Source organism: Cetorhinus maximus, chromosome 9, assembly GCF_964194155.1.
Source record: "Cetorhinus maximus chromosome 9, sCetMax3.hap1.1, whole genome shotgun sequence".
NCBI lineage: Eukaryota > Metazoa > Chordata > Chondrichthyes > Lamniformes > Cetorhinidae > Cetorhinus > Cetorhinus maximus.
In genome coordinates this window covers 30,676,818-30,696,438 of record NC_135887.1, presented here as the reverse complement: position 1 = coordinate 30,696,438, position 19,621 = coordinate 30,676,818, and the positions used below count along the sequence as shown (strand labels likewise).

Sequence of the window (19,621 nt, the reverse complement as noted above, 5' to 3'; positions counted from 1 at the left end):
TCTGTCTTATAGAAAGCACCAGTGTGGGAAATCACTGGAGCTGAGTTTTCTAAATCAGAGGCCCACTCTGCAGATGGCATCTCAATTCGGTTCCCGCGGTGCACGCGTATTCGTGAAGACAAAGACTGGCAAACTGCAACCAATCTTCCTCAGCTCAAGGTAAATGGCATTGCAGATTGTGCGGTGTTATGATGGTGTGTTTTAGCAAAGAACTAGGAATAAATGTGAATGTCAGTTAACCGATAGGAATTCCTGGGATATTGCAGATGTATTGTTGTGCTGGACAGGTTATTAAAACATTTTTTTTTAAAAATGTCTGACTGGAGCCAAGGATTGGAATGTGATGTTGTTGACCTACTTTTCTGCATCCATTCTTATAGTACAGGCGGGGGGCTTGGGGGAGACTGCGTGCTTGCAGAGGGAGGGAGTGGGTCCCAAGCTGGTGGAGGGTGAGTGAAGAGGCTGTGCTTGGAACTTTGAGATTCATCTACAGCATTGGGAAATGAGTGCTGGCTATTCTTTTGGATACCTTTTGTAAGTCATGCTGCATCGGCTGGGTGTTAACCTTGTCAATTGGGCTCAGTTCCAACTGATCCTGCCATTTCTGTCTACTTATAAATAATGCTTAAAATTTGATTACACAATGTTTATGTCATACCTGCTATTTAAAGCAATGAGCCATTTCTAAAAAAGAATCTCCCTTTGCTTTTACTGAGCTTTTTAATAAACTGGATTTTGCAGGAATTATACAGGGTTTCTAAAGAGAAGACAGATATTATTGTGACTCCTGGGAAAGATGATGATGAATGGCCTTCTGGTGGTTCCGGGAACACTGAGGTGACATCAAAACTGACATCACGAGGTTCAAAAGCCCCTTCAAAATCACCTGGGAAGAAAAGTAAGAGCCAAGAAGGTGAGGGCAGGAGTTTGCATCCAGTCTAGACTGATGGGCAGGATGTTACTTTCTCACCTTTGTGAAATTGAAAGAAAGAGACTCTCAGTTTCGTGACTTCAGGACATCTCGAAGTGCTTTACAGCCAATGACTACTTTTAAAGGGTAATCACAGTTATAATGTAGGAAATGTGGCAGCCTGTTTGCACTCACCAGGTCCCACAAACAGTAATGAAGTTAATCATGTGAAGTGTTTCAGTGATATGCTTGAGGTATAAATATTGGCCAGGACACTAGGAGAACTTGCTGCTCCCCTTGGCATTGTGCCATAGAATCTTTTAGATGTACCTGCAAAGGCAGACTGGTCCTCTGTTTAACATTATTACCCAAAGACAGCATCTCTGACAGCACAGCATTCCCTCAGTACTGTACTAAATCCACAATTATAGTGTGAGAAAGAAAGAGTGGGAGAGAAAAAAGCTGAGGAAGGAAATGAAAGATTACATGAATTTAAGTAAAGTATATCCTTAGAGTGTTGCATGAAGTTATAAAATGATAACGCTCCTTCTGGTAAAATAACTTTTATTTGAGTTGGACATCGGTTATATCCAATGGAAGGGTACAATTCGTGGGTAATAGAAACCAGCAGATAATTGAACATCTCCAATTCGTACACCCGATGTATAAGAACTAGTGGAACATTTTACTAACCACTCGGATACCACCCCTCCCAATTAAAACTCTTTTAAAAAATGTATTGTTGATTATTGTCAAAATGTAATGTTTCTATTTTATACCGTTGTAGCTAACAGCACCTCCAAAAAATCGCCGTCTGAAACTTCAGATTCATCAGCAGGAAAAGGGATGAAGAGGAAATTGCCGGCAATTGAACAGAATGGAAAGAAGGTGAAACTCATTTCTTCCATAATAAAGTTTGTTCCACTATATTGTGTTAGTGATTGAATTTTATAGTCTGTCCTCTATTGCTTAGATGGGACTGGAGTTAGTGTCTGTGTTTCCACACTGAGATGCCACTTGTTGCTGTACTGTCATACAGGAAGATTGATGCTTTTCCATAGGGAGAAAAGCCACAGATTCTCTTGGGCTGTGTTGCCACAATAATCATTGCATTATTTTCTCCAAGTGCAAACACTGATCCAGCTGTTTACACCATCCATTTTAAAATCTCCCCTAATGGCCCAATGAGCAACTGAGCTCTACATACTGGTGATATCCCAGGTTTCTCTTCATTTATGTGTAGAGTTAAACTCTCAGAATCATTAAGAGCACTGTGTGCTCACTGTCCCTTTGTTTGGGGAGGGGTGCGAAGTTAGTCAGGATTCCCACTCCCAATGTGGGTATTTGTTGGATTTAGGTGATGAGAGGATCTGGCTTGCCTGAGCACCACATCCCATAGTCATATACATGCCAAGACTCTGAATTAGGCAGATGGCTGGTGCATGTGAAATTGTATGACAGCAAGGGGTCGGAGAGGAAGGGGTGGGGGGAGAAAATTGGAAAGGAAGATAAAATAGTGCTGTCTTTTGAGTGGATTTTGAGTTTGTTGAGGTCCTTTTGTTGGCAGATGATTTTTAAATTGCAAAACCAAGGCCGGAAAGAATAAAATACGGTAAGACAAAGCAGAGCTGAAAGTAGTGTTTGGAATTATGCTTAGCCTGGTTTTTAAACAGCATAGTCTTGGAAGGAAGAAAGACGGTAAGGAGCTTACTCAGTTTGCAGATCCTGAGAGAGAATGCATTAGATTAGGCGATAGAGTGTGATGAGCCTTAATTTCACTCCAGTAATAGAGAAGTGTTTTGGAAGAAGTTGTATTTGCAACTTGGTGGAAACAAGAGGAGAAGCTTTAAAGTAGCAATTAACCATAATGGTACTGTGTTGACCACAGTATTGATAAAATAATTCAAAGTGGGAACTTAAGTTAATTTATCTAATTCTTTTAAAAGATCCACACTTTACTCTGCTGCCCTGTACCACAATGCCGATCTCATCTAACGGCCTCAGCAGGTGGGGAAGAAAGGCCTGACGTTTACTCATCGAGTTACCACATCAGCATATGACCAGTTGCCACAACACCCAAATGAAACCTCGTTAAAATAAACCCTGAATCCCTATAGAGGTTAACTGGAAATATTTTTGTGCCTGTTTAATTTGACCTATGTTTTTTCCCTCAGCAGATCAAATTAACTATAACCGAAAAGAGTAATGGCACTTTGCTTTCCAGTCCATCTCTGCCTTCTTATTCTAACCAGGTACTCTATTATTATTATTATTATTATTATTATTATTATTATTATTATTATTATTATTTATTATTATTTTTAAGGAAGAAGTCCTGCACAAATTTTACAACATCTGTAATACTGCTTTTCATTTAGCAATCCTTACACTGTGGGTTCCATCAATGCCTTGCATCCACTTCCCCTTATAGTTACAAGGCTTTTAGCATTTTGAAAGGAATTGATAGGTTTGATCACAAGAAACGTTTTTTCTGCTGGTGGAGGAGTCAAGGACAAGGGGATGTGGCTTTAAAATCAGAGTTAGGATATTCAGGAGCGAATTTAAGAAACACTTCAGGTAGCAGGCAGCAATACATAACACTCTAAATTGTTGTTCGATAGATTTTTGCAAGCCCAGGATAAAAGAGGATTTGGAACCAAAGCAGGTAGATCGACTTAATGTACCAATTTAGCATGCTTGTTCAGGCATTCAGTGAAAGCTCGAGGGGCTGAATGGCCTACTTCCTGCTCCTTTGCTGCTTTGAAATCTATAGGGCCGATTTCCCCAATTGGCCACGTGCAGGCATCAATGCTCAAGAAGTTTCAGTCCTGCAACTTTCCAAACAGCACTGTAGTAATTACCACCCCTGGCTGCAAGCATCTGATCAGCCAATCAACAATGACTATGTTTTTTTTTAAAATATAACTTCTTTCCATTCTCTCTAAAGTCTCTGGCTGTCTCTTGCTGGGAGAGAGTACTACAGCCACTAACAATGCTCTAGCACCTTGCACAAGATACTTTTCTTCATGTCAACCTAGATGTTGAATAACCCGTCAGCGTTTACTATAAAGGATATCTCACAATCCCTGTCCAGCAGTGGACACTGGATAGTGATCAGATGTGGGAACCTTGGCTGATCATTGCCGTCCCAAAACTAAAAGTAGCCCAGACCTGGCTGAAATTAGAAATTACACCTGGGACCTTTTTTGGACTGGACGGATTAACCTGAACCTTTACTCGTTTAAGGCATTAAGATAAAGTAATTTACTACAAACAGTATTGTATAATTGTTCATGGGAGCACTTCTTTAAGCCTTGCATTGTTTAAGTCAAACTGGAGTTGTGACTCCGTTCACATTGGGACATTAAGATCTTGCTGTGTACTGCAATTTCACTGCTCAGCAGTGATCATGGTGCAGTAGCTTCTGACTTTTGTCACGGTAGTTATGTGGCAATAGCTATATTCAGGAACTTGCATTGTACTTCCTCATTTGCTGGGTTTTGAGAAATCACTGAGCGCTTTATGTTCTGTTAAGTATCCTTATTACACTGCGCAAATAAAGCCTTGCAAAAACAGCTTGGTTGCTTCATGTGCTTAGTACACAAATGTTTTCTTGATGTTGTAACAGGCATGCCAGATACACTGTTCTATTTCTGTGTTATTTTACCTTGTAAAAATTGCATTCTGTGCTCCTTGTGCTGCAGAACTGAGGAAGGTCTCAAGTTTCTCTTTGGGTGTATTAGCTCCAATAAACCTTATAAGTATTACCAAATAAATTCACATAACTGTTCCAATCCCTGTAGAGACCTGTAACTTATTTTTAAAAAAAGGTTTGAACTTCCAGTTGATAGCTGAAAGAATGACATGATAAGATGTCATGTTTTAAAACTTTTACTGTAACAAATGACTGAAACTTACTAAACATGCTTTTCTTTTTGTATGCAACTTGTACTTTAAACGATACAAAGGAACCTTCCCCTTTTATCCTTATCACACATCTCATTCCACAGAAGTACAGTCCTTGTAGCAAACAGTCCACAGTTGTTCCCAGCTTCCAATGGGTTCCCATATCCCCATTTCACCAATTAGCAACTGTGAGTGACTATGTCCAGGTGCTTCCTTCATGTTTCAGAGAGTTTCTCAAACCTGCCACCAGCAATAGAGTTGTTCCGATGATTCTTCTATCCCCGGCCATGCCAAAACAAATCTCCCAGAATCTGTGGAAGACTGCAGGATCCGCCTCTTCAGCTAGAGACAATCTCCCTCCCACAACCGGCTCTGGTAGCTCACAAAGCCAAGCAGCCTTTTCTCTGTGACCACACAGAACTGCTGTCTGTCTGCATTAATCACCCAATGCAGCGAAGTCTGTAACCTGATCTTGGAAATGACTTCCTCTGCCCTTTCTCCCATGGCAATGTGAAACATTAACCATGCATTCAGTAGCAATGCTAATTAGGTATTTTAGACCGCAATTCCCCATTTAACTTAAAAGTAAATGGACAGTTCACATCATAACTGTTTACAACTTGATACCTAGAACATCCTTCTAGGACAGTGGGAGACTCAGAGTCTACCATTGTAAATTCAGAGACTGCTTTTTTTTATATGCATTCACAGGATGTGGGCTTCGCTGGCTGGGCCAGCATATAGTGCACATCGCTAGTTGCCCTTGAGAAGGTGGTGGTGAGCTGCCTTCTTGAACCGATGCAGTCCATGTGGTCTTGGTACATCCACAGTGCTGTTAGGAAGGGAGTTCCAAGATTTTGACTCAGTGACAGTGAAGGAATGGCGATATATTTCCAGGTCAGAATGGTGAGTGACTTGGAGGGGAACTTCCTGGTGCTGGTGTTCCCATCTATCGGATGCTCTTGTCCTCCTAGATGGTAGTGGTTGTGAGTTTGGAAGGCGCTGTCTAAGGAGCCTTGGTGAGTTCCTGCAGTGCATCTTGTAGATGGTACACACTGCTGCTACTGTGTGACACTGGTGGAAGGAGTGAATATTTGTGGATGTGGTGCCAATCAAGTGGGCTGCTTTGTCCTGGGTGGTGTCAACCTTCTTGAGTGTTGTGGGAACTGCACTCATCCAGGCAAGTGGGGAGTATTCCATCACGCTCCCGACTTGTGCCTTGTAGATGGTGGACAGGCTTTTAGGAATCAGGAGGTGAGTTACTCATTGCAGGTTTCCTAGCCTCTGACCTGCTATTGTAGCCACAGTATTTATATGGCTAGTCCAGTTCAGTTTCTGGCCATCGGTAACCCCCAGAATGTTGATAGTTGGGGATTCAGTGATGGTAATGCCATTGAACATCAAGGAGCGATGGTTCTATTCTCTCTTGTTGGAGATGGTCATTGCCTGACACTTGTGTGGCGTGAATGTTACTTGCCACTCGTCAGCCCAAGCCTGGATATTGTCCAGGTCTTGCTGCATTTGGACATGGATTGCTTCAGTATCTGAGGAGTTGTGAATGGTGCTGAACATTGTGCAATCATCAACGAACATCCCCACTTCCTTCCTTATGATGGAAGGAAGGTCATTGATGAAGCAGCTGAAGGTGGTTGGGCTGAGGACACTACCCTGAGGAACTCCTGCAATAATGTCCTGGAGCTGAGATAACTGACCTCCAACAGCCACAACCACCTTCCATTGTGCTAGATATGACTCCCACCACCGGAGAGTTTTCCCCCTGATTCCCATTGTCTCCAGTTTTGCTAGGGCTCCTTGATGCCACACACAGTCAAATGTGGCCTTGATGTCAAGGGCAGTCACTCTCATCTCACTGCTGCCATTGTCTCCAAGTGTAAATACCTTGCACCTTCTTCTCAGTAAAACAATTTATACCTTCCTTTGATTTTTAACAGTTAAACCACCCAAGCCTGCTGTCAGGCAGACAACAGAACAGATCACATCATCCCCTTCATTTAGCCTAAATCTAAAGACACAGCCACAAAACATACTCTCAGTTGTAACATAACTTACGAACATACAAAATAGGAGCAGAAGTAGGCCATTCAGTCCCTCAAGCCTGCTCCGCCATTCAATAAGATCATAGCCAATCTGTTTGTGTTTTGAGTTCCACATTCCCACCTACCCCTGATGACCTTTGATTCCCTTGCCAAACAAGAATCTATCTACTTCTGCCTTAAAAATATTCAGTGACTCCAGCTCCACTGCCTTCTGTGGTAGGGAATTCCAAAGTCGCATAACCCTCTCCGAGAAAAAAAATTCTCCTCATCTCTGTCCTATAAGGGCGACCCCTAATTTTAAAACAGTGCCTCCTTGTTCTGGACTCGCCCACAAGAGGTAACATCCTTATCAAGACCGGTTAGGATCTTATAAACTTCAGTCAAATCACCCCTCGTTCTTCTAAACTCTAATGGAAATAAGCCCAGCCTGTCCAACCTATCCTCCTAAGACAACCCACTTATTCCAAGTATTAATCTAGTAAACCTCCCCTGAACTGCCTCCAATGCAATTATATCCTTCCTTAAATAAGGAGACCAAAACTGCACACCAGTGTTCGAGATGCAGTCTTACCAATGTCCTGTATAATGGAAGCATAACATCCTTACTTTCATGTCCAATTCATCTTGTAATAAAGGATAGCATTCCATTAGCCTTCTTGATTACATGCTGTACCTGCATACTAACTTTTTGTGACTCCTGCACTAGAACATCTGAATCTCTTTGCACCTCAGAATTCTGCAGTCATTCTCCATTCAAGTAATAGTCTGCTTTTTTATTCTTCCTACCAAAGTGAGCAACTTCACATTTTGTTATATTGTACTCCATCTGCCAGATTTTTGCTCACTCAATTTAACTTCTCTATATCCATCTGTAAACTCCTTATGTCTTCATAACATACTTTCCTACCTGTCTTTGTGTTGTCTGCAAATTTAGCTGCCATGCCTTCACTCCCCTCATCTAAGTCATTGATGTAAATTGTAACAAGTTGTGGCCCCTGCGGGACTCCACTCGTCACATCTGCCAATCAGACAAAGACCCATTTATGGATACACTGTTTTCTGACAGTCAATCTTCTATCCATGCTAATACACTACCCCATACATCATGAGCTTTTATTTTCCGCAGTAATCTTTTGATGTGGCATCTGATTCATTCATGAGATGTGGGCTTCACTGGCTGGGCCAGCATTTATTGTCCATCCATAGTTGTCCTTGAGAGGGTGGTGGTGAGCTGCCTTCTTGAACCGCTGTAGTCCATGTGGTGTAGATGCACCCACAGTGCTGTTAGGAAGGGAATTCCAGGGTTTTGACCAAGCGACAGTGAAGGAACGGCGATATATTTCCAAGTCAGGATGGTGAGTTACTTGGGGAACCTCCACATGGTGGTGTTCCCATCTATCTGCCGCCCTTGTCCTTCTAGGTGGTAGTGGTCATGGGTTTGGAAGTGCTGTCTAAGGAGCCTTTGTGAGTTCCTGCAGTGCACCTTGTGGATGGTACACACCGCTGGCACTGCGCGTCGGTGGTGGAGGGAGTGAATGTTTGTGGATGTGGTGCCAATCAAGCGGGCTGCTTTGTCCTGGACGTTTGTCAAGCTTCTTGAGTGTTGTGGGAGCTGCATTCATCCAGGCAAGTGGGGAGTATTCAATCACATTCCCGACTTGTGCCTTGTATATGGTGGACAGGCTTTTAGGAGTCAGGAGGTGAGTTATTCGTTGCAGGATTCCTAGCCTCTGACCTGCTCTTGTAGCCACAGTATTTATATGGCTAGTCCAGTTCAGTTTCTGGTCAATGGTAACCCCCTAGGATGTTGATAGTTGGGGATTCAATGATGGTAATGCCATTGAACATCAAGGGGCGATGGTTCTATTCTCTCTTGTTGGAGATGGTCATTGCCTGACACTTGTGTGGCGCGAATGTTACTTGCCACTCGTCAGCCCAAGCCTGGATATTGTCCAGGTCTTGCTGCATTTAGACATGGACAGCTTCAGTATCTGAGGAGTAGCGAATGGTGCTGAACATTGTGCAATCATCAGCGAAACACCCCCACTTCTGATATTATGATGGAAGAAAGGTCATTGATGAAGCAGCTGAAGATGGTTGTGCCTAAGGCACTACTCTGAGGAGCTCCTGCATTGATGTCCTGGAGCTGAGATGACTCTCCTCCAATAACCACAACCATCTTCCTTTGTGCTAGGTGTGATTCCAACCAGCGGAGAGTTTTCCCCCTGATTCCCACTGATTCCAGACCTCACCTTGGATGTTCAGCTCTTTTGTCCATGTTTGAACCAAGGCTGTAATGAGGTCAGGAGCTGAGTGATCCTGGCGGAACCCAAAGTGGGCATCAGTGAGCAGGTTATTGCTAAGCAAGTGCTGCTTGATAGCACTGTTGATGACCCCTTCCATTACTTTACTGATGATGGCGAGTAGACTGATGGGGCGGTAAATGGCTGGGTTGGATTTGTCCTGCTTTTTGTGTAAGGACACACCTGGGCAATTTTCCACATAGCCGGGTAGATGCCAGTGTTGTAGCTGTACTGGAATAGCTTGGCTGGGGGCGCGGCAAGTTCTGGAGCACAAGTCTTCAGTTCTATTGCCGGAATATTGTCAGGGCTCATAGCCTTTGCAGTATCCAGTGCCTTTGCCGTTTCTTGATATCACATGGAGTGAATTGAATTGGCTGAAGACTGGCATCTGTGATGCTGGAGACCTCCGGAGGAGGCCGAGATGGATCATCCACTTGGCACTTCTGACTGAAGATTGTTGCGAATGCTTTAGCTTTATCTTTTACACTGTTGTGTTGGGCTCCTCCATCTTTGAGGAAGGGGATATCTGTGGAGCCTCCTCCTCCTGTGAGTTGTTTAATTGTCCACCACCATTCATGACTGGATGTGGTAGGTCTGCAGAGCTTAGATCTGATCCGTTGGTTGTGGGATCGCTTAGCTGTATCACTTGCTGCTTATGCTGTTTGGCACACAAATAGTCCTGGGTTATTGCTTCACAAGGTTGACACCTCATTTTTAGGTATACCTGGTGCTGCTCCTGGCATGCCCTTCTGCGCTCTTCATTGAACCAGGGTTGATCCCCTGACTTGATGGTAATGGTAGAGTGGGGGATATGCCGGGCCATGAGGTTACAGATTGTGTCCGAGTACAGTCCTGCTGCTGCTGATGGCCCACAGTGCCTCATGGATACCCAAGCCTGAGTTGCTAGATCTGTTTGAAATCTATCCCATTTAGCACGGTGGTAGTGCCACGCAACGCGATGAAGGGTATCCTCAATGTGAAGGCTCCACAATGACTGTGCGGTGGTCACTCCTACCAGTACTGTCATGGGAGGCAGGTTGGTGAGGATGAGGTCAAGTATGTTTTTCCTTCTTGTTGGTTTCCTCACCACCTGCTGCAGGCCCAGTCTAGCAGCTATGCCATTTAGGACTTGGCCAGCTCGGTCAGTAGTGATACTACCGAGCCGCTCTTGGTGATGGACATTGAAGTCCCCCACCTAGAGTACATTCTGCGCCCTCAGTGCTTCCTCCAAGTGATGTTCAACATGGAGGAGCACTGATTCATCAGCTGAGGGAAGGTGGTACGTGGCAATCAGAAGGATGTTTCCTTGCCCATGTTTGACCTGATGCCATGAGACTTCATGGGGTCCGGTGTCGGTGTTGAGGACTCCCAGGGCAACTCCCTCCCAACTGTAAACGACTGTGCCACCACCTCTGCTGGGATGGTGATAGTGGTGTCTGGGACATTATCTGTAAGGTATGACTCCGTGAGGATGACAATGTCAGGCTTTTGCTTGACTTGTCTGTGAGACAGTTCCCCCAATGTTGGCACTAGCCCCAGATGTTAGTAAGGAGGACTTTGCAGGGTCGACAGGGCTGCGATTGCCATTGTCGTTTCCGGTGCCTAGGTCGATGCCGGGTGGTCCGTCCAGTTTCATTCCTTTTTTTGTGACTTTGTAGCAGCCTGTTACAACTGATTGGTTTTTACGACAGAGGGCATTTAAGAGTCAACCACATTGCTGTGGGTCTGAAGTCACATGTAGGCCAGACCAGGCAAGGATGACAGATTTCCTTCCCGAAAGGACATTAGTGAACCAGATGGGTTTTAACAACAATCGACAATGGCTTCATGGTCATCATTAGACTTTAAATTCCAGATTTTTAAAATTGAATTCAAATTCCACCATCTGCCGTTGCAGGATTCGAACCCAGGTCCCCAGAGCATTACCCTGGGTCTCTAGATTACTAGTCCAGCGACAATACCATTACGCCATCACTTCCCCCTTATCAAATGCCTTCTGGAAATCCAAGTACAGTACATCTACAGGCTCTCCTTTAACCACCACACGTATTACTCCTTTAAAGTACTCTAATAAATTGGTTAAACATGATTTCCCTTTCACAAAACCATGTTGACTTTTCCCGATTACCTTGAACTTTTCTAAGTGTCCAGCTATAACCTCTTTAATGATCGACTTTAACACCATCCCCATGACAGACGCCAAGCTAACTGGCCTATAGTTTCTTGTTTTCTGCCTCCCTCCCTTCTTGAATAGAGAGGTTATATTTGCTACTTTCTAGTCTGATGGAACCTTTCCAGACTCTAGGGAATTTTGGAAAATTAACACCAGCACATCTACTACCTCATTAGTCACTTCTTTCTTTTTTAAGACTCTAGAATGAAGCCCATCTGGACCCAGAGACTTGTCAGCCCGCAGCTCCATCAGTTTGCTCAGCATTGCTTCCCTAGTAATTGTAATTTCACTAAGTTTCTCTCTCCCCTCTACCTCCTGATTTCCAGCTATTACTGGAATGTTTTTTGTATGGCCTAGTGTCCTCTATCCTTGTGTCTTCACCCTAGTGAAGACAGAAGCAAAATATTTGCTCTATTTCATCTGCAATTTCCTTATTATCTACTATTAACTCCCCATTCTCACTCTAGAAGACCAACACTCACTTTACCTACCTTTTTCCTGTTTAAATACCTGTAGAAACTCTTGCTATCCATTTTTACATTTGCAGCTAGCTTCCTCTCATACTGTAATTTCTTTCTCCTGATTAACCTTTTAGTCATTCTCTGCTGCTCTTTATATTCTGACCAATCATCTGACCTGCCACTCATCTTTGCGCAGTTATATGCCTTTTCCTTAAGTTTGATGCTTTCACTAACTTCTTTAGTTAACCATGGATGGTGTGTCCTCCCTTTAGAATTTTTCTTTTATAGTAGGAATATACTTATTCTGAATATTCTGAAATATCCTCTTAAATGTCTGCCACTGCTTCTCTATTGATCTATCCCCTAGCCTAGTATCCCTGTTCATTCCAGCTAGCTCAGCTTTCATGCCTACATTGTTGCCCTTATTTAAGCTTAAGATACTAGCCTTAGACCCACTCTTCTCCCTTTCAACCTGGATGTAAAATTCAATCATTATATGGTCGCTGCTACCTAGGGGTGCCTTTACCCTGAGGTCATTAATTAATCCTGTCACATTATACAATACCAAGTCTAATATAACCTGCTCTGTGGTTGGTTCCAGAACGTGTGCTCTAAGAAACTATCTTAAAAGCATTCTATGAACTCTTCATTCCGGCTACTACTGCCAATCTTATTTTTCCAGTTTATATGTTGATTAAAATCACCCATGATTATTACCGTCCCTTATTACAAGCATCCAATATTTCTTCTTGCATACTTTGTCCTACATTGTGGTACTGTTAGGGCACCTGTAGACTACTCCCACTAGTGACTTCTTTTCCCTACAATTCCTCATTTCCACTCAAACCGATTCTCCAACCTGAACTCCTGAACCAATGTCACCTCTAACTATTGCACAAATGCCATCCTTGGTTAACAGTGTTACCCCTCCACCTTTACCTAGCTTCCTATTCTTCTTGAAGGTGGTATACGCCTTAATATTCAGGACCCAATCCCTGTCATCTTGCAGCCACGTCCCCGTAATGGCTATCAGATCATAGTCATTTACTTCAGTGTGCGCTATCAATTTGTTTACTTTGTTATGAATGCTATGCACATTCATAAACAGAGCCTTTAGCTGTCTTTTCTCTCTCTCCCTTCCTGTTATTCTTCAACCCTCATTTTCCATATTACTATTTTCCTCTCTTACCTTGTCTCTACTCTTTGATATACCACATCTTTCCACATTTGTTCCCTTACCCCAACTATTTAGTTTAAAACCCTCTCTATTTCCCTAGTTATGAAGTTCGCAAGAACACTGGTCCTAGCCCAGTTCAGGTGCAGACTGTCCCAACAGTACAGCCCTCACTTTCCCCAGTACTGGTGCCAGTACCCCACAAACCGTAACCCACTTCTCCCATACCAGTCTTTGAGACACGTATTCACCTCTGTAATTTTATGTACCCTATGCCAATTTGCAGGCGGCTCAGGTAATAATTCAGAGATTATAACCTTTGAGGTTCTGCTTTTCAATTTAGTGCTTAGCTCCTCATAGTCGCTACGCAGAACCTCTTTCCTAGTTATACCTATGTCATTGGTACCTACATGGACCATGACAACTGGATCCTCCCCCTCCCACTGCAAGTTCTTCCCCAGCCCTAAGCAGATGCCCTGAACCCTGGCACCGGGCAGGCAACAAAGCCATCTGGACTTTTGCTCTTTGCTGCAGGGAACAGTGTCAATCCCCATCACTATACTATCCCCCTACTACCATTACATTCCTTTTTGCTCCCCCCATTTGAATGACTTCCCATACCACGGTGACATGGTCAGTTTGCTCATCCACCCTGCAGCCCCCACTCTCATTCACACAAGCTGAGAGAACCTCAAAACTATTGGACAATTGCAGAGGTGCACACTCCTGCACTCTTGCGCTTTGGGTCCCCTACCTGCCTCGCTCGCAGTCACACCCTCTTGTCCCTGACCACTGACCAAATCAGACGACTCTGTCCTAAGGAGTGTGACTGCTTTTGGTACAAAGCATCCAGGTAACTTTCCCTCCCCCTGATGTGTTGCAGAGTCTGCAGCTCAGCCTCCAGCTAAATGACTCTAAGCCAAAGTTCCTCAAGCCGCAAACACTTGCTGCAGATGTGTTTGCCCTGGATCACAATGTTATCGAGGAGCTCCCACATGCTGCAGCATTGACACATAAACTGTCCTGCCATCCTTAATGTGTTTTAACTAGCTACCTAATTATATTATTTATGTTGCTTTTTATATATTTTATTGACTTTACCACTAATTTGTGTACTATTTTAAACCTCAGGGATAGACTAGAATTTACCCACTTTACCAAATACTCATATATCAGATTTTTCTGAAGCAGAGCAAGAACCAATTCCTATGGGGTGAGAAAGATAGAAAAAGGAAACAAACACCTCCTTTCCACTCTCCCTCTCACCAAACCCTAAGTCTTCACCCGGACACCTCAGCCGCACTCCGTTTGCCTTGGCAGCGCTCAATCCTGAGGTTTGAGCTGTCGGTGATCGAGCATAGTGAGCATCAAAAACATTAAATGATAAAAGATGGAAATTAAACAGCAAACCTTTTAGGTGTGTATTCAGTAATGCGCTGCTCCCTGTTTAGATTCTCTGGCATTAATCCAACACATTGTTAAACAAAGGAAACCATAAAGGTGGCAGAACAGACAAGTAACCTCACATAGCCATAAGGCCCCATGGCACAAGATTGGAATCAGTAATCAGCACAGAGAGTTTGCAGCTATTGACTTGTTACCCCAGTATGCTGCTACCTCTGACCTTCACTTACTATTGTTTGTATTAAAACAATGTGTAGAATTCCTTAGTTGGGATAATTTACCAACATCAGTTTCTGCTAAAGGCTTTAAAACACTGTGCAAAATGCAATTACTTATCCATGTTTGCCGATGGGCATACTCAAAAGTAAAACGCTTGTTGTCTAAACCACAGCCTGCTAAATTTGCCTTGGATTTTTCAAGAACACCCATTTAAAATATGTTCTTATTATTGAGAGCAAAATAGAAAGACAAAAGGTGAAAGAAATACTGTCAGTCCATCTCGAAGGTGCGACTGAAGGCTTGGGGCACATGCCAGTACAGGTCAGTGGTAAGATCACATGTCGATCGTTATCAAGTATTACACAAGTTAAAGGCCAAACACACACACACATCTTTCAAAGGTGTGTCTCATTGGGGTCTGCATTAACAGAAGAATCCTGACACAAGAGACTCTTCAGTAAAAATGTTTGTCATTCTTGATATTGCTGAAGGTGCCCTGGCATCGATCCTTTACCAGCTTCAGAACACTCGTCACAATGGTAGTCCAAATATTTTGGCACTGGCAGCTGAACGTCTTCCCATTCAGTTCCAGATAAACCTACAGCCAATACTATGAGTTGATCTTAACTGAATGTGCAGGCAGCTTACCAAATCTAGCATGTTAAAACCGTTTTAACTGGTTAAACTCCAGCAGTAACCCCAGACACACAGTTGAGGGATGGTGGGGGAATCCCTAAGCAAGAGGGATTTGTATAAGGCCTGTGTTTTCTCAACTGGCAAGTAGCGACTTAACTATTGTGAAATTCTAGGTAACTTGGAATGGAAACACTTGGCTCAAGTGATGAATTTATACTTATATCAAACACAAAAAGTATCGGAATACCATTAATTCAACCCTTGCAGAAACTTTTCTGTCTTTAGCAGTTTAAAAGTTGTACATGAGCTTTTCTCTTCTCTCTACTTTGTGTCCATAACTGTGTTTTTAAAATACTGAGCCATAATAAGATTCATAGTTTTATAGTGTGGAGAGAATATGTGTAGATACTACATTTTAAACATGAATGTTGGATTTTATGATCTTATAAATGTTTTATATACTGTCTTTTTGTTAAGCTAGTTATCAAAGATAATTTGACATTCACTGGTCAGGAAAAAATGCAGCTTTGCTTTGCTCACTGTCATTCAATAAAACTAAGGAGCCTTGTAGATATTAAAATGATGAATAAGAAGTAGACCGAGATTAACGCTTTGGATTGACTTAAGAGTCACCTACTCATTTACAGCAACAAACGCGGCCATTCGGCCTATTGGGTCTATACCAGCTCTCTGTCAAGCAATGCAGTCACTCCGATTTTTTCACTTTATCCCTGCAAGTTTATTTCCTTCAAGTGCTCATCCAATTTCCTTTTGAAATCATTCAATGCCTCCACTTCAACCATCCTCATGGGCAGCGAGTACCAGGTCATTCACAATCGCTGTGTTAAAAAATGTTCTTCCTCACATTCCCCCTGCATCTGTTATCCAAACTTGTCATAATCTTAGACACCTCTATGACATCTCCCCTCAACCTCCTCTGCTCCAAAAAGAACAGCCCCATTTTTTTCCACCTAACCTTTGTAGCTAAAATCCCTCATTCCTGGAAGCATTCTGGTAAATCTCCTCTATACCCTCTCAAGGACCTTCACATCCTTCCTCAAGTGTGGTGACCAGAACTGGATGCAATACTCCAGTTATGCCTGACCAGAACTTTATAAAAGTTCAATATAATTTCCCTATGCAATGCCTCTACTTATGAAGCTCAAGATCCCGTGTTATATTCCTGTTAGGAACCGTTAACGTTTAAAGAGAAATCCGAATACCCTGTGATTAACTGACAGAACTATGCCACAAGATTTCTTGTTTTTATACAAAAAAAATTATTGTATGTAAAAAGTAGTAAGCAAAGCAAGCCATATTAACTTAGCACTATAATTTTCAAAGACTTATGTTATAAACTCAGTTCTACTTGTTGAATTACATTTGCTAACCACTCTCTCCTGCCATCTTCAAAGCTCCATGGGCATGCACCCCAAGATTCCCTTGTCCTTGCACAATCTTTATAACTGCCATTAAGTCTATATTGCCTCTCCCTATCCCTTCTGCCAAATGCATCACCTCACACATCTCTGTATTAAATTCCCACTGTTTACCATCCTCCAGCCTGAAAAATAACCATTTACCACAAGTTGCTGTTTTCTGTCCTTAGCTATTTATTATCCAAGTTCATTCCTATTCGATATGTCTCAGTTTTGTTAACCAGCCTTTTAGTGGTACTTTGTCTTTATGGATTTGAGGAATGTGTTTGACAACATTCATTGCATTCCCTTCACCAACCTTCCTTGTTACTTCATCAAAAAAGTCAACTGTATTAGTTGAGCACAGTCTGTCTTTTCCAAATCTGTGCTGGCTCTCCTTAATTAACTCAAACCTCTTCAAGGGCCTGTTGATCTCTTTTCCCCCCCCCATGATTTTAAAACCTTACCCACAATTGACATTAAACTAACTGGCTGTAGTTGCCGGGGACTGTCCTTGCACCCTTCCTTGCATAAGGGTGTCACATTTACCACTCTCTCATCCTCTGGAACCTCCCAGGTGGTAATTGCTGGTCTGAAGTTGAGCTAGATGCTAAATTTTGTAATTGATGGTAGATATTTGAAACTAGGGCAGGAGTTGTTCAAAGGCTTCCGAAAATTGAGCAAGCTCTCATATTCACAAAATATCATCTTTCCTCAGACGCTGCTGAACATATTTACAGGAGTGAAGCTTTATTTGCCTGCATCAGTGCAAGACTTCAGTAGAGTCCGCCGGTACTTCATTGCATACGATGGTGACCTGGTTGCAGAATATGACCTGGCTACAGCAACACATGTGGTTGGTGACATGAAGGAGAATACATGTGCTAAATGTGTCTCTGTGAATTGGATCTGGGAGTGCATCAAGAAAAGAAGGCTGGTTCCTCCGTGCTGATAGATTTCACTCTTTAGCATAACGGCTCAAAAGAAAAGGGTAAAGATCTCGAATTCGAGATTTAAGTACTTTGAAATCAAGACTTCTGTGTCATCGGGAATGAACGATATTGTCACATTGGAATCCTGTGCTTGGTATCATGTATACATTTGTAGACTTGCCTAGTAGGAAGACTGAAGCAAAGAGGTGCTGCAAGTGTCTTCACTTTCTTTACCACTCCTTTTTTGTGACACGTATTGATGATTACTGTACTATGGTGCTGTATCTCTCTGTATTCGAGGCCATGGAATGTGCATTGCAATCCACAGTCCTTATGGGGGCACTATCTTACAGAAAAAAATATGAAAGACAGCTTCTTGAAGCGCATTGGTTAGTGTTTTAACCTGGAGTCGCCGAGACTTTCTACACTAACAAATGCTGTATTCTTTTTATTTGTGGTTGAATTCTACAGTATCCTTAAAGTACATCAATTTGGAATGACTTTTGAAAATACAAATGCATTTGTATATAATCTGACCGTTTGATTCTGAGCATAAATTAAATAATAAAGCATGGGACAAGGTTTACTTAAAGACAAGGATTCAGGTAAAACTTTACAAAAGGAATATTTTCCTCTTCTCGGCCTGATGGTCCAGTGGATGGCTTGGTGTTGTTCTTAGCCGTATAGCTTGATTCTTTGGGCTGTACTGCATTGGCTGATCTCAGTCAGGCAGCTGGGGTTATCATAGATGGCCTCAACATTACTGGGCCTGGGTTCATCCTGTTCCTGATCACCCTCCTCTAACCCCTGTGGGTGTTATATAAAGATTTGGTTGTGATGTCTCATCTGCCTCACAGTGAAGTACCCTGGAGAATGAGCACTAGGACAAGACACTGTGGAACCATACCCTGGTGTGAGTTGGTGCTTGCAAGGAACAAAAGGGCAAATTAGGGAGGGGTAAGTAATTTCTCCACTTCCTCTTTGAATTTTTTTTCCCAACCCAAGACCAGCTTATGCACTCAATTGGACAGACAAGGGCTTAGATTGCCGTTGGATTTCTGCAACCATACTCTAGGTTGCATAATCCACTGGGGATCTCCTTAAATCACTACAGATAGATTGCTTATTTTAACCTGCTCTTCTCTTCACCTAAGGTCATTTCCTTCCCAACCCCTCACGCTTCTCATCTTGTAGCTTGACAAGTACCCAGTGTAGCTCAATTTGCAATAATGTTAATAAGACTCTAAATAAGAGGGGGGAGGGAGAAATCATTTGGAGTTTAGGGCAGACTTCCCAAATTTCTTCTCACCTGACAAAGGTTTCTCTGCAAGAATCCATCATGTGCCCCAGTGGTGACATTTGTGTTTACTGACTAACTTTGAAAAATGCAAAATGTATTTTGTTTTAGACTCTTAAGACTTCATGTATTTGCTTTTTACCAGTACCTGGGTTGTCCTGAGGATCAGTATGTTGTAAACAATTGGTGCTGCCACAGTAAATAGCCTACTTTTTAAGTACCTCACCACTGGCATTTTCCACTCCCTGACTGTCTAAATTGGCAAACTGCTTGTCTGAAATCCAGTTTTGTTAAATAAGTTTCCTCCAATTAAATATTGGGAAGACAAAAGCCATTATCTTTGGTCCCTACCACAAAATCCATTCCATTTCCACCTTCTCCATCCCTCTCCCTGTCAGCTGCCTGAGACTGAACCAGTCTGTTCTCAACCTCGGAGTTATAGTTGACCGTGAAATGAGCTCCCTACTATATCATCACTATATCCCCATCATCACTAAGATTGCCTCTTTCCCCTTCTGTAACGTTGCTAGACTAGCCGTTGCCTCAGCTTATCTGCTGTTGAAACCTTCATAATGCCTTTTTTTAGCTTTAGGCTTGACTATTTTGACACACTCCTGGCTGGTGTCTCTACTTCTACCTTCCACAAACTTGAGGTCATTCAAAATTCTGCTGCCCTTGTCACAATTCGCATCAAGCCTTGTTTTCCCCCATGCCTCCTTTGCTTACTGACC

At 42.7% G+C, this 19,621-nt stretch overlaps 1 protein-coding gene across 7 annotated transcripts in view; it reads left to right on the top strand.

The window, feature by feature from the left end:
- The window catches only part of lig3 (ligase III, DNA, ATP-dependent), a 65,458-nt gene extending 47,268 nt beyond the window's left edge, over positions 1 to 18,190 (top strand). For 4 of the 7 annotated variants that reach the window (XM_078548438.1, XM_078548441.1, XM_078548439.1 and 1 more), the window contains exons 17-21: positions 13 to 159; positions 742 to 913; positions 1,698 to 1,798; positions 3,085 to 3,162; positions 17,380 to 18,190. In XM_078548438.1, the coding sequence (XP_078404564.1) occupies positions 13 to 159; positions 742 to 913; positions 1,698 to 1,798; positions 3,085 to 3,162; positions 17,380 to 17,613 (732 nt within the window). In that variant the 3' untranslated portion in view covers positions 17,614 to 18,190. The remainder of the gene's footprint in view (positions 1 to 12; positions 160 to 741; positions 914 to 1,697; positions 1,799 to 3,084; positions 3,163 to 17,379) is intronic. The other 3 variants (XM_078548445.1, XM_078548444.1, XM_078548442.1) reach the window with 3 other exon arrangements.
- The last annotated feature ends 1,431 nt before the right edge of the window (positions 18,191 to 19,621 follow it).